This window comes from Dicentrarchus labrax, unplaced genomic scaffold (assembly GCF_905237075.1).
Source record: "Dicentrarchus labrax unplaced genomic scaffold, dlabrax2021, whole genome shotgun sequence".
NCBI classification, from domain to species: Eukaryota; Metazoa; Chordata; class Actinopteri; family Moronidae; genus Dicentrarchus; species Dicentrarchus labrax.
This window is the reverse complement of record NW_026136720.1, coordinates 13,881,627-13,895,546: the sequence shown is the minus strand read 5'-3', so window position 1 is coordinate 13,895,546 and position 13,920 is coordinate 13,881,627. Positions and strand designations below refer to the sequence as shown.

General features: G+C 43.6%; 1 protein-coding gene and 1 long non-coding RNA gene across 4 annotated transcripts in view; one reads left to right on the top strand and one right to left on the bottom strand.

The window, feature by feature from the left end:
* Positions 1-13,920, bottom strand: part of otud7a (OTU deubiquitinase 7A) — a 37,000-nt gene that overhangs the window by 3,680 nt on the left and 19,400 nt on the right. For all 3 annotated transcript variants that reach the window (XM_051381928.1, XM_051381927.1, XM_051381929.1), the window contains 8 exons: positions 11,862-12,047; positions 11,541-11,759; positions 9,602-9,703; positions 8,913-9,040; positions 8,157-8,269; positions 6,639-6,766; positions 6,404-6,553; positions 583-697 (listed from right to left, as the gene is read on the bottom strand). In XM_051381928.1, coding sequence (XP_051237888.1) covers positions 583-697; positions 6,404-6,553; positions 6,639-6,766; positions 8,157-8,269; positions 8,913-9,040; positions 9,602-9,703; positions 11,541-11,759; positions 11,862-12,047 — 1,141 coding nt within the window. The remainder of the gene's footprint in view (positions 1-582; positions 698-6,403; positions 6,554-6,638; positions 6,767-8,156; positions 8,270-8,912; positions 9,041-9,601; positions 9,704-11,540; positions 11,760-11,861; positions 12,048-13,920) is intronic.
* The window catches only part of LOC127353021 (uncharacterized), a 40,143-nt gene that overhangs the window by 8,003 nt on the left and 18,220 nt on the right, over positions 1-13,920 (top strand). The gene's annotated exons all lie outside the window — the stretch shown is intronic.

The following is a 13,920-nucleotide window of genomic DNA, read 5'->3' as shown; positions in this document are numbered from 1 at the left end:
ATTAACAACAAGAAGTGGTATAACACAGTTGTCATTTGACTTTTTTACTAACACATGATGGCATATATAGCAACGTTATGTGTCTGAGTGTGACAATTGTAAGGATTTATTGAATTTGAAGAACATGCTTGCAATGCATTAAGGTCAATATACATATGTATTGGTATTAGGAAGTGGTATGAGCATCTTTTCCCTGTATATCTGCATTGTTCATACTGCAGCTTGTTAAAGGATAAGCTAACCCCCTGACTGGCAGGAATGTGAAACAGAAACCCTTACATAAACTCTTTGCTAAACTCAGAGAGGGTGTTGCTGCTTTAGTGAGGCCATTCCTGGGAAACTCTATGGATGACTGACGTGACTCACAATTTGTTCTCTCTCTGCTCACTCTTTGAAGTGACCTGAGCCCGGAGCCCATAATCAGAGTTAAATCCCCCACATACAGCCTTGTGGGTAGACTAACAGAACTGCCTTGGCCTGCAGTTTTTTACTCTCTCACCCTTCATGCTATCCTAGTCAGCGCCTCTGTGTGTGCTTTGTTGATAAGCATCAACACCCTGTGATATACTATACAGGACTTACTTGGCTAGTTTGGTATTATCATTGTCGTCCCTCCCCCACTCCCAGTCCCTGCCAGGATCCACGGCAAAATGGAGTGCCAGCAGCTTGTGCTCCGAGTCAGTCAGAGGGATAACAGCTGGAAGAGATGAGATTATCAGAAGGTTCGTTTGTTAGTCTAACTTTACCACCGGACACTACATCGCATGCCACCCATTCCCTCACAAGGCCACCGTGGTGTTAGAGCTAAAGTGACACCATAATGACACACTAGAATAATGCCATGTTAATTATCCCAGATGCCTGTCAGCTTGGAGTAAAGTATACTGTGGGTGTATTCTATCTGCCATCCATTTTTTAGGCAGAGAAGTGACCGTGACCAGTGAGTGTCACTCAAAGTGACTCATCCAGACCGCTTTAACTTGATTGCTCCTCTTATAACACAGACTAGTCTATATCCTAGTTCTCTGAGCTACTGTACTGGCTGGTCTAGTCTTGCGTAACCAGTCAATCTACCTTTTTCCATGAGGAAAAAAAAAATGACTGGCTACTAAAATGGACCTTGTGGTAAGACTGGTTTGTTAAGTTCTGTGACCAAGGTCAAGAATGAACTTTTAATCACAACTTTTGAACCAACATGGATGAGTTGTCCTTAAAGTCCTGTACAATCTAAAATTCCATGAAGGCTGCATTGGCACAGTCCATCTGCTGAGGAAGATCATGTAATATAACTGAAAGTGAAAGAACAGCATTTTATTCCAGCAATGATAATGCTGCACTCACCAGATATATCACTGAGATCTGGGAACACACGCACATTGCTACATCAAAGTCCACTGGGAAAAACAAGCATTTAGATGAAGCAAACAGTTTATCCAGATGATCTAAACCACTTTATTTGGAGGTAAAACCACACTGCTTGTGTTTCTTGACCTGTTTGACTTCTTTTTAGCAATGTCCCAAACCCCTGCAGTTCCTTTGGTAACAGTGTTATCATTACCAAAAGGGATGATGGTCTAAACTATGAAAATAGGACCCAGGTGGTCATAAACTGGAACCATGCCTTAGCTTAGTGTGGTGATCAACAGGGGTTGTCCTAGAGTAGGCTGTAGGCGGTCCCAAGCAAAAGAAGGAAAATAATATTTTTAATTTTATCACATTTTTTGGGAGTTCCTAGTTTGATCATTGATGAAAATATGAATCTATACTATAATCTTGAAACCTAGAAATAGAAGAATAACTCTAAAGAGTAGATTCCTTGACAAAGTCCTCTCAAACTGGAGGTCTGTGATTTAATGTGCTTGTATTGTGGTGGCCCTTGGCATGAAAAAGTTTGGGAACCCCTGCCTTAGCTAATACTACTATTACTAAACTAGGCATGATTGTACTGCCGCTTTACAGATTTACATTGAACCAAGTTGCTCTACAACTGATCTGGGCAGTGCGTGATGATTTGGTTTAGTAATAGAGAACAATCAGACGCAGCAGTACTGAATAAGAGCAGGAGTGCTGAAATCATTTCATTCATACCCTGCTGATATGATCAGCTACTTACAAGCAGGAAGACATTTTTTAACATTAATCACTGGACACAGAACATAAAACAGACACCCACCCGGGCTTCCTCTCGTGGGAGGCGTGCTTACAGTATGTGCACAGTGCGGGCGTGTACGTGTTGTAGTGTGAGTGAGTGCATGGGTGCCTTTCAAAACAAGAGTGTGAGAAGGACTAGCTAAACCCCATTGGCCCACATGATAACTCTCCTCAGGCTACCTAGTGTGGGGGCTGTTGTCCACATGACAGCAGAGAGAGGCAGGCTGTTCAGGCCCAGGACATTCCAGCCTTCACTGTCAGGCCCAGATGGAAGATACAGTCTCCTCCCTGCCTCATCAATTCTTCCACTGCCAATAGGCTGCTCTGCTCTGAAGGCTTCATACACACACAGACACCAGTAGAAACAGCCCCTCCTGTGTCCCTGATGAAACTGCAGGTCAAATAATCACTCTTTCCCTCTTGTGTCTTTCTCTGAGTGCCTCTACGTAGGTGTAAAGTACATGATTAAGCATGCTAAGTGTCAAAATACTAGCGGTACGTGCATTGTGATGATGTCTTGAAACAGAATTAGTGCAGCCACGCCAACACATTTAACACTGCAAAGAGGATCATTTCTTTATATCTGACACCATTAGCTGAGGAAATATATCACCATATCATATCATTGGTAAATACATAACTGTGAGAAACTAGGCTTCTTCCAGAAATTCTAAAATGTTGAGGTTGCCTTTGTGTCATACCTGCAGATTACAATGCATTTTACACCATCTACCAAAAAAAAAAGGCATGACTAATGCCTATAGCCACAGACACAAACAGCAACGAGAGCAGTGAAAGGGCTGCACTGAAAACTGGGAGGAAAAAAAGAGAAGTTTTCTTAGAGAGGGGTCTTTCCTAGAACACTCTTGCCCAGAAATATTCAGTCATAATCACAAACACACACACACACACACAGACAAACACAGGACGGTGAACCAGCTCCCACTCAGTTCCCACTCAGGTCATGCAGCAGGCAGTGGAGGCCTGTGAGGTGGCGTCCTGGCTCCCACGATGCAGCTGTCCTCCTTTCTCGCCATTCCAAAGTGTTGTGTGTGTACTGTTGTTCCCGCTTGGGCCCGGTCCAGATTCAGAGATTCAACACTGCCAATTGAGCTCTGGGGGACTAAAGTGTGCTGTAATGTATTTACTATCCCTGTTGGCAGCCTTGTTTTTGCTGTCCTTGAATGACCGATTCCCATAGCTTATGCATGGATGACATCATAGCCCTCCGTGGTATGTGAGCTGTGTACTCAGCAACATAGCTGCTAGCCTGCCTCGCCTTGCTCAGTTTGCATCTTTGATTGAGGGGGTTACAGACAGGGTGGGGGTGGGGGGGGGGGGGGGCACTTGGGTGTAACCTGTGAGGAAACAGCTGTTGGAAATGAGGTAGATAACCTTTCTAAGCATTTATACACATGGTTTGATTGGACATAAATATCTTGCCTTTTTTAGTTTAGTTTTGTAAATGAACACGTCAAGTATGCCTTGTGTCACAAGAGCTGAAAGGGAGGATTTTCTCTCCTCTTTTACTCCCTTCGGAGGACAAAGTCACTCATTACAAGCTTTGATTCACAGCAGGAACACTGAGCCAATGTTTCCTCTGTTTTGTGATTCAAGAACAATTTGTACTGTCTGGAAAATGCAAAAATTTGAATTCCTGACTTTGGTCACTGCACAGCTGCAGACTTAAGGGGGCTAATTCACCAGAGTAAACAGCAGTCATGCATATAAACAAGCCTGAGCTTTTTTGCCACAGATATTTAACAGCGGAACCATGGTGGTAATTGCAAGAGCATCACATTTGTAACACATGAAACAACAACAAATAGCATTTTAATTCTCATCGCCATATTGATTTAATTACGCTGACTGCATGGGGCGTAATACACTGGGTGTCTTTAATAGATAGAGAAGGGAAACCTGGGCAGAGCTGGATGGTGGATGGCCGCACTGTTATGTAGGTGGTCTTTGTGTAAAAGACGACCATTTACTTACATTCGAATGGGCGTTAGAGGGTTGATGATGAGATGCCAAAGAAAACCTGGAAGTGTTTTGGTATTGGGACCTGAGCTTGAAATAGCTCCAGAGGGCCAGTTCCACTCATACGTTTAACCACAGGAGCACAAACAAGCTGATAAAAGACATGGCCAGCGGCATCTACTGAGGAGCCAGTCATTATCACACAGCAGGTGAGCAGCAGTGGGCTCATAGAAAACATACCCGTGTGCACAGGAATCTGGGTTCACCTGACTACCTTACTCAGGAAAAACAATTGACGGCTCTTTTGGGATGTGCTCAGAAAAAAAAAAAAAAAACAGAAATAAAACAGAGTTTTTCAGTCACCCCTCTCTTCCTGTTTTTTTTTTCACTATTCACCATCAGTACAGCCCCGGCAGCCATGCAAGCAGTGCCATAAAATGGGCAGTAGCATGATATGTCAGTGTGATTTAGAATCAGGTTACTAGGGGTTGCTTTGCTATAATCTTCCACACAGAGGGCTAAAGAAAGAGCCAGTATTCTAACTCAGTCTCTGGCACCTGAACACACACTCTTGGATGCTATACGCTGTGCTGGGGGAAACTGAGAGCAACCCTCCACCTGAGACGTCCACACATCGGCCTGACTGTCAGGAAGGAGGGTTGGTTTGTCAGAGGCCCCGGCAGCCCAGGACCCTGCCCATATGTGGTGATGTGGTCAGGGCTTAGGGGCCGGCTGGGGCTACTCTGCCCTAATTGGCAGTGGAAGATTAGGTCTGATTGTCTGTCTGTCTGTCTGTCTGCCTGTCTGTCTGACCCTCTGCCTCTTTGTCTGGCATCTGTTCAGAAATATAAGCCAAATTCAGAAATGATAAGAAAATGTAAATACCCATTTCTAGCAATATAAAACTATACCTCTTACTTACATAATAATGCAGAAAAACATAACCAGAGCACCAAATATTTGTATCATCGCCTTGTAATATGATTCATCACATGACACAGAAATGCGCCAAGCTAAGTGTACAGTGTTTTCATAACATCCTGGAGAGAGACTGCAGACAAAACGGACTCTGATCCTATCACAGGACACAGTGTACCAGAATGAAAAAGTACAGTCATGCAGTGGTGTTGTGATCGAGCTACAGCGGGTTCTCTGGACATATGTGCCATCTGGTGGACAAAAAGAGAACCCCTCTACCACACTAAAACACCCAAATCAAAGTGGGAGTGCTGAATAGCTATGGGCTGGCTTTGATGTGCTGCTGGCATTAAAGGGAATGACTTCAGGCCAGGGATGGCAGGTTAGTAATCATGTCTGTCTGCTAGTCTGCAGTGGTCGTACCCAGACTTAATAACTAGGTTCGTGTTTACAGGCCAAGAATAGGACCTTACATACTCAGAAAAAGCACAAGAGAAGGAGGAAGACAGAGAGAGGAAGAAAGAAACCGTTTGCGCAAGGGTATCTGTATTTGAGAGTGAGAAAAAGAGACAGAGTTGGCCGCCTGCCCACACAAATGACAAGTGAGTTCCACCCACTGAGTCAGATACAGAGGAGTGCTGTGACTACTAAGACTGGTTGTCAAGGAGATCCACTCTATTTGTCAATTAAAGGAACTCCATGTGAGGACTACTCTGACCTCGAGAATAAGCAATGCATCCGGAGTGGGAACACTGGCATCTGAACGGGCAGAGCAAGACAAAAACAAGAGTCACTCAACAAAAACGGAAAATCAACACACCCTCACCACAACATAACACAATCAATATGCTCTAAACTGAACCATGTCACAGAGTCCTGCAAGAGGCAAACTCAGAAAACAGACACACCTACTATAAAAAAAGCAACTCAGTTTCAACCAACAGGGAATTCAGATATACAATAACATACAGGCTTGCCTGATTTAGTCAATGCTCAGTAGAGAAAGGAGACTACTGTCCACTTTCCCTCCATGTTGACCACTCTGGTTCCTGCTGCCAACTGGCCTGTTTTAATAATGGATCACAGGTAATTAGACGGCTGTCTCATACATTATTCACCTCTAGCAGGACAGGCAGACCACCCGCCCCCGCTCTTGCAATCTACCCACTTAAAGGTAAAAGCAAAGACTGCCTAACTATTACCTAACTTAACCATTGCATAATAAGGCAGGTCAAATTTTCAAGAAAAGGTTAACTGTATATTGCACATCTCAACCTGCGCATGCCCACAACTTTTCCTGTCAAGATTATGTATGATTATGATATGTTTTTTGTGACGATGTTCATTTGCTTACCTTGCTCTCGCTGCTGGTCTCTCTGCTCCATGGACACCAGTGCAGAGAAGTGGGCCTGATCGTAGGCTAGGACCAGAGGGGAGCAGTGACAGCGGCTCGGAGGCACCTCCAGAGGCAGATAGAGTCCTCCAAACGGGATGGGAGCAAACGCTGTAATTCAGTCAGAACACCATATCTAAGTGTCAGTCCATTGTTTACCCATCTGTAATGTAGAAGATTGAGGCAAGATGTCTACCTTCTCCTCCTGAGTCTCTGAGCATCGTATCAGCCACCACTACAATTGGCCTGCGTAACACGTGGGCTAGCACAAACACATGGAACTCCTCCAGACTCTCATAGACCGGATCCTCAGAGTTATCCACCCTGTGAAAAAACAAACAAACATTTAACACAGTGGGATCATGGGATACTATGACAATGTCTTAAATTTGTACTGACTGATACAAAAAACATCCAAAAAAGGTAAATGTTCCTGCTTATCACTTGTCTGCGCCATCTCATCTGATCCACTTGGATCCACGTTGCCCTCCGGCAACCTTTACCAGACAAGGACAACTAAGATCCATCAGTTTATACGTGTGTTTGAATGAAAGCGAACGAGAGAGAGAAAGAGGGAGGGAGGGTGAGACGGAGAGAAAAAGCAGAGGCAGAGCTCTCAGGCATGCAACCACCAGGGAACCGGAGGATGTGCAACAATTAAGTTGTCAGCCACACAAACAGCCACGCTGCCAAATTCACTCTAATAAAGAGCCTCTTAATATGTGAATCCCACTCATCCTATTTAGGGGCTCATCTCACACTAGGACCATCAAACATCCCTAACCTGATTACTGTATTACAGTCAAACTCAATGAGAGGTTAAAACCATCAGACTAAATGAGTAAATGATGTTCTTTAATGGGATATTTGCAGTTAAAGAAGGCTTCGTAGTGGACAAGTCGACGCTGGGGAAACACAGTGAGTTCATGTGAAAAGATAATGCAGAACAACCTGCTGAAATGGCATTTCATGTAATTAAATGTCAATCTATAGCAGACTCCTTAATGAGTCTATCAGTTCATGGCAGTTGTTTTTTCATCCACCAGATCAGATGCTATATACTGCTTGTGTATCTGAGAAAGTACGTATGTTTATTTCAGTGAAAATGGAAACAAGAGACGAACCACAAGCTTTCTGTGCGTAGGAGGAGGAAACCAGAGTTTCCAATCTGCCTCTGTAACCTGAGATAAACCCACTCTTACACTTGTTTATGCAACGGGGGAGGGGAGGACAGTTCGCGAATCACATCACCTGCTGCAGCTAAAAGAAAACCCACAGTTCACAGGAAGCAGCAGAAATGGTTATTACCGCCTGCAGCCAGTAGATGGCACAGTCTCACACGATAGCTTCAACAACGTTATTAAATCAAGGAAGCAATTTGAAACAGCAACAGTCCAAATGGGAACAATGAGTTTCCCTGACAAATCCATCTTAGTGAGAAGGTCACTTTTGTTTTATTGTAGGCATCCTGCGGTGTTTCAACACACAAGACATTAAAACACAGCAGGAGAGCTTGTAATGTGTGATGTGGGATGAGAGCTCGCTACTGCTGCTCTGTTCTCTCCATCTTACACAATGATTACAGAGCAAACGTTGCACAATTCTGGTTAGAGCAAAGTAATGTGTGCTGTATCTCAGGAGTTCAGTGTGCGTACACTTGCAGGCTTCTTTTTTATGGGGGTGGGGGGTGGGGGGGTAAATGTGAACAGCTTACCCTCCGCTGGTGTTGCCGTTTTTGCTGAGGTGAGTGCGAGGCTCACTGGAGGCCAACTTCAGCAGCTCGTTCCACTCTCTCTCCCACTCCTCCTCAGTGTACACAAGCCCCGACTGCACAAACACACAAATGGAAATTCTGATGAGTACGTGCTGATGCTCACCCACACAATCCCTATTATTATTCATTTTTGCTATTTTCGTCTGCATTTACAAGGTTATCTCCTCAAGCTTTATGCATCTATGTATGTGGGTATTTTTGTCATTTTTTTTGCTGTTAATGGATAGTTTTAAAATGGGTAATTAGAGAAAGGTGGATGATAAGCAACAAAGGTCCCTGGCTCAAACCAGGACGCTGTGTTTAGAATGGGGAATGTGTCTTAGATCACTGGGCCACCAGGACGCCTCAGGCATTTATTAAAACATGAGCATCTGGACTACTTCTTTGCCTGAGCTATCTTTGGTGACACATTTTTTCTAATAGATTGGCAAATACTTTAATCCATGAACATCAAGAGAAGGGACAGGAAGTGCAGAGGATTTGACAGTCTTAGCACTGCTACTAATGCACACTTGGTATTATAGAAAGACTATTTTCCTTGCAGCAAAACCCAGCAAGGAAGCTAAAATCAGCGCTTAATAACCGAGGTGGGCTCATCCCTCTGCCTGCTCATGTGGCTTCATTAGCGTGTCACTAGTGAAAGAGGATGTGATGTATTTAGGAGGTGCGGTGTGCTAAGATGGACACTCTCCCAACCTCCTTGTTTTGTTGGGTTTGCTGCCACCTCCACCTCCTCTTGAGAGCATCTCTCTCGGCTCCGCTCTTCATCATGGTATACAGGGATTTCCTCAGCATCAGGTCTCTGTCATGGAAGCCCCACATCCCTGATCAACACAGACAAACAACACCTTTAATGCATGTTAAAATTGAGGGTGAAAAACAACAAAGCAGCCATTGCATGGATCCTAACAAGAGACTGCACCTATAAAATCATTCCGAGATGACCTCAGCTCTTTAACTTCGTGCCTAAAAATGTCTTTCATCACTCATCAAAGGGCCTTAGTTGTCTAACTGTCAGTGTAGATTACATTAGCTCTGGTGCCTCTAACCCCCAACGGCTCCTCTGCTGCTCCAGCAGTCCTCACACTGGGGAGTCAACAGTCTCCTTCAGCAGAGACCTGAATACGCTGCTATCCCCCTGAACCCTGCAGCTGACAGTTTCCTGCAATGTATAGGTCAGTTATCTCCCTCCCTTCCTTGCTTCCTTTGCTCTCTCACGCTTCCTTTTGTCACTCCCTCCTCCGGATTCAGCAGCTGTGATGCAGCACTGACACTGTTATTAGACAGCTGTTGCACTGACTCAGTTGTTTCACACCGAGAAATAGTGATGGATGTTATTGTCATACTGTATCTTAAATATAGTGTAGTGTGCATGAGTACCTTACCTAAAGAGGCAGCATGCAGAAGGCAGTTCCCATCCCCTGTGGTGGCCAGAGGAAGCAGCTTCTTACAGCTGGTGCACATGGTGGACCACCAGTTCAGACGACCTGCACACACATACAATATAATGAGACCAGAAACAGAAGGGGCCAAACTCACTCTAACACATTTATTCCAATGTATTTTCAATTCAATATTCTCTTAATTTCAAACTGAAACAAACACAATAAGATTGGTGACAAGATTAACAAGAAATTACATTTATTGAAATTGTCCAACACAATGTCTCATTCGACTTTCCGAGCCAAAAACAACATTTATTCCTAACCAACATCTCTACGAAGAGAAGAATATAGTCTACCAAAAAAAGGAGCCTTAGGACATAAGAAAAACAAAAACACTTTGGGAGAGGCCATTCAAAGAGAGATGTTTATTCCACACACGGCTGGGGATGTAACAGGAGCAACAGGGGGGGGAAAAGGGCAATCAAAACAAATGAATAGAAAACAAAAGAAGATTTAATAGAAATACAACAGCAGGTTATATCAAGTCTAATTTAGACATAACAAGAACAATAAATTACCAAATACTTAAGTCTCAGGATGCAGGTCCATGAAAAAGTTTTATAGCACATTATTTTGAATTATTTATTACATTGTTAAGGGTTCAAAGGAGGACAGATAAATGAACAGGCAGCTCAGATGATGGGTGTGGGGAATTTGGTCAGATCGGACACCTCCTCCACCAATAACTGCCCATTGAGAACAATTAGCCAACAAGCATAATTAGCCTCAATAGGAATTATTAGCACAGGCCATATGTGTGCACACACCTTCAAAAACCCAGCAGTCTCCAAAAAAACAACAACCCCACTCTGAATATCTTCATCCTCAGCCTGACTTTTACAATATCTCTAGTTTCTGCTCCATCACTGCCTTGCATGTGTCCCTGAGGGAGAGACAACTGCTTCACAGCCCTGGGCACGGCACACTGCTTTACTGCAGGCAGCCTCGCTGCTCTGAGCCCGGGGTGATGTGACGGCATCATTTATTCAACAACAGTAAACACAGAAGAGGCTCTGAATGATTTACCCCTCGGTTTACATGAGATCAAAACTCATATGTTTTTGTGCATTTCTCAATTTTTCACATGTTAGATATCAAAGTTAATTTTCTGTAAACATGCACTAATATCCCAGTGTGTTTAATGTTATATACAAGAACGATCCACGTGCTGGTTGACGTTCAACCACCCATAAAGTGAGGCTAATACACACAGATGGTTGCTGTACTTTATTTTACCTTGTCTTTATTGCAGAAATACATATTTTATAGGAGTGTCTCAGCTGTGGTCTTACACACAGTTTGTGTTGGTATAATTTGGATTAAATTTATGACGGCACTGAAGATTTTACGTCTGTAAATCCATCAGTTATCATTAGAGATCAAATACCAATTTCTGGTTGGTTAAGACATTGTCGAATACTTTAAGATTTATTCATGTGTTTATGAAATACAGAAATATGAAGGTCAATATATATTAACTGTCTGTCTGGAACGTGAACAGAATTAGCCGAAGAAGACTTTACAATCTCTGCAATCTCTGTGTGGGGATATCTGCTGGAAGATTTGAAACTTCACTAACTAGTTTCTCTCCATTAGTTCAAAGCTTCAGCTGGGAGATGAATCCTTTGGGATGTTGGAAGCTTTGAATTAGCTGTTGTCGTCTCGCTTCCAGATGATGCTGCTTCTCTGATCTGCTCTGTCTCTCTGCCTTACTCTCAGTCTCACCCTCTCTCTCTGTCTACATTACTGGCATTTTTTTTTTTACGGCTGCGGCTTTGTGCTGCATTTCAGTCTAATATAAATACAGTGAAATGCAAAAGATTCTGTTACATATCTGATATAGATATGAATGTATTATATTGTATCCTGTAGTACTCACCAGCCTGCTCCAGAGCCATCATAGTGGACTGCTCTATCAGATCTCTCTCTATGAAACTCCTGAAATCCTCACTGTACACGCTGAGGTCCGGCAGCTGGAATGTGTAGATGGGCATCTCAAGAGGGAACTGCTCGCTGGTACACTCACTGGCCACCTGCAGCCGCGCCAGGGAGACGATAGCAGAGCTGGCGTGGGAGATCCCGCGGGATAGACGCTTCTCTAAAAGGGGAGAAAGGAGGTTTGAATGGATGACTGGGAAGCGAGCGAATAAAAGAGAAAACTACTGAGGTGATAAAATGGTGATGAGGTGGCCCCTCGTACCTTGTGCATTGTCCTCCTGCTTCTGTGCACACGGCCTGTCGATCTTGCTGACATGGGTGGGCGTGTCACGTGTCTCTGGCTGCTTGTAGTAGCGGCCCTCGTTGAAGACCTGCGGCAGGTTGGCAGTGTGGACCTGCCTGAGCTCCTCATAATCATTTAGAGCAGCACTGAGGTCCCAGTTTTTACCTGTGGGGCATAAACAAAGATTACAGATCGATTATGAATACCAACACTTGAAAATATGCAGAATTTCTTGAACATTTGCGGTTTACCAAATATTCCCACACATCAAAAAGTTGTTTTTCTGGTGCAACAGGAGACTGTTAACTGCAGTTTACAGTAAACAGGTTTATCTCATGGTGAATAACTCATGATATGCTATCAATAGCAGAAAGAGACAAGGGCACTGATACAAGTATGCTGCAGACTCCCCACGAGTAACTGATAATAAAAAAAAATCAATGCACTTTGCACACTGATTTTTTAGCTTACTATCTTATTTAACATTTGAAACAAATACAGATAAATTCACATATCTTTTCAAACACTATATATATAGCCCATAATGCCATACAGAGCTTTTGTCTGAGTAAAACATGCTTCATCATAAGGAGAATAACTAGACATTGAGGTTGGGTGGTGCCACAATAATGACAGTAGTGACAGGAGACAGATCCTTTAACAGAGTGACAGCAATATCCTGATGTGCAGTAGGGACCCACACACTGGTAACACATGCACGCAATGAACACACACACACACACACACACACACACACACACACACACACACATACACTTGTCTCCTCTGGGTGCTGTCTTTCTAACACAGATCCCTTCCAGGTTTTAGAGACACAAGTCAAGCCTCAGCCTTATTATAACTCAGCATGCCTCCTCACGATGCCACAGGAACTATCTGCAAAACCGTCTTCATAAAACTCATATCAACGCCTACAACTACAAACATTCAGAGGGCACCTGCATGTAATCTGAGCATGTTTGTGAGACCATTACCACAGGACATTAATGGACTCCCTGTGTAAGAGACCCGCAGGAAGTTGTCCTCTCTCCTCCCGACTTCCAGACATGATGATTCTCGGCAGTCTGAACATGAAACCTGGCACCGCTAATCGCTGTCTCACACGCCAATCAATGCAAAACTGATTCAACTCTATGGATCTCAACAGCTTCAGCTGCACAAATCCAGGAATACAACTGAAGGTCCAGCAACATAGCTACTCAGCACCTAATGCATGGTCTTTAAATGCCTCTACATTACCCTACTAATACTGTGGCTTGGAAGAAGTTGTTTCAGCTCCTTCATTTGTAATGGCTGTCGTCAGCAAAAGGAACACTGATAAATTCCTCTGCAGTATGAACGTGCATTATCCTCATCTGTTAGAAACACAGCAGCTTCACTGAATGTTTTATTCCTGATTACAAAACTCTGAATTAAACCAGTTGCATGGGAGGATTTTCAATATAGGTGCACAGTGGAAAATAGATTTTTATGAGCAAGCTTTACCAACTAAGCTAATCTAAATGACTTGTTTAATTAAACAAATCATCAAAATTATATTAACCTATTATATTAAGAAAATTTAAAATGCTCACCCAAGAGCTCCTCCTGGCTCCCCATAAATTTGACCACAAAGGTCAAAACACATTCTTCAGTACACAAACCAGCCTCTAGGGGGAAGCACTGCATGTGGCACTGTCACATCTCTCTGTCTGCCTGTCTGTCTCTCTGCCTGCTCCTCACACCATCCTGACTCAGACCAGAGGGTCACAGAGCAGCTGATTGATGCAGGTCTTGAAAGCTAAGCTAACACCAGCAAGAGGGCAGCAGGCAGGAAATAGGACATCCATGCCCGTGTCTGAGTGCAGTGTCTTGTTTGGTGCCTGTTAGTGTCACAAGTATGCCGCTGTGGCTCTGTGCCAAAGTAGAAAAAAAGAAATGACTGAGGGGGAGGGAAAGACAGACACCCAACACTTTAATTCTTTTATCAGACTAGACACCAGCTGCATAATATACACACAAAGACAAAAAAAAAGTTCTA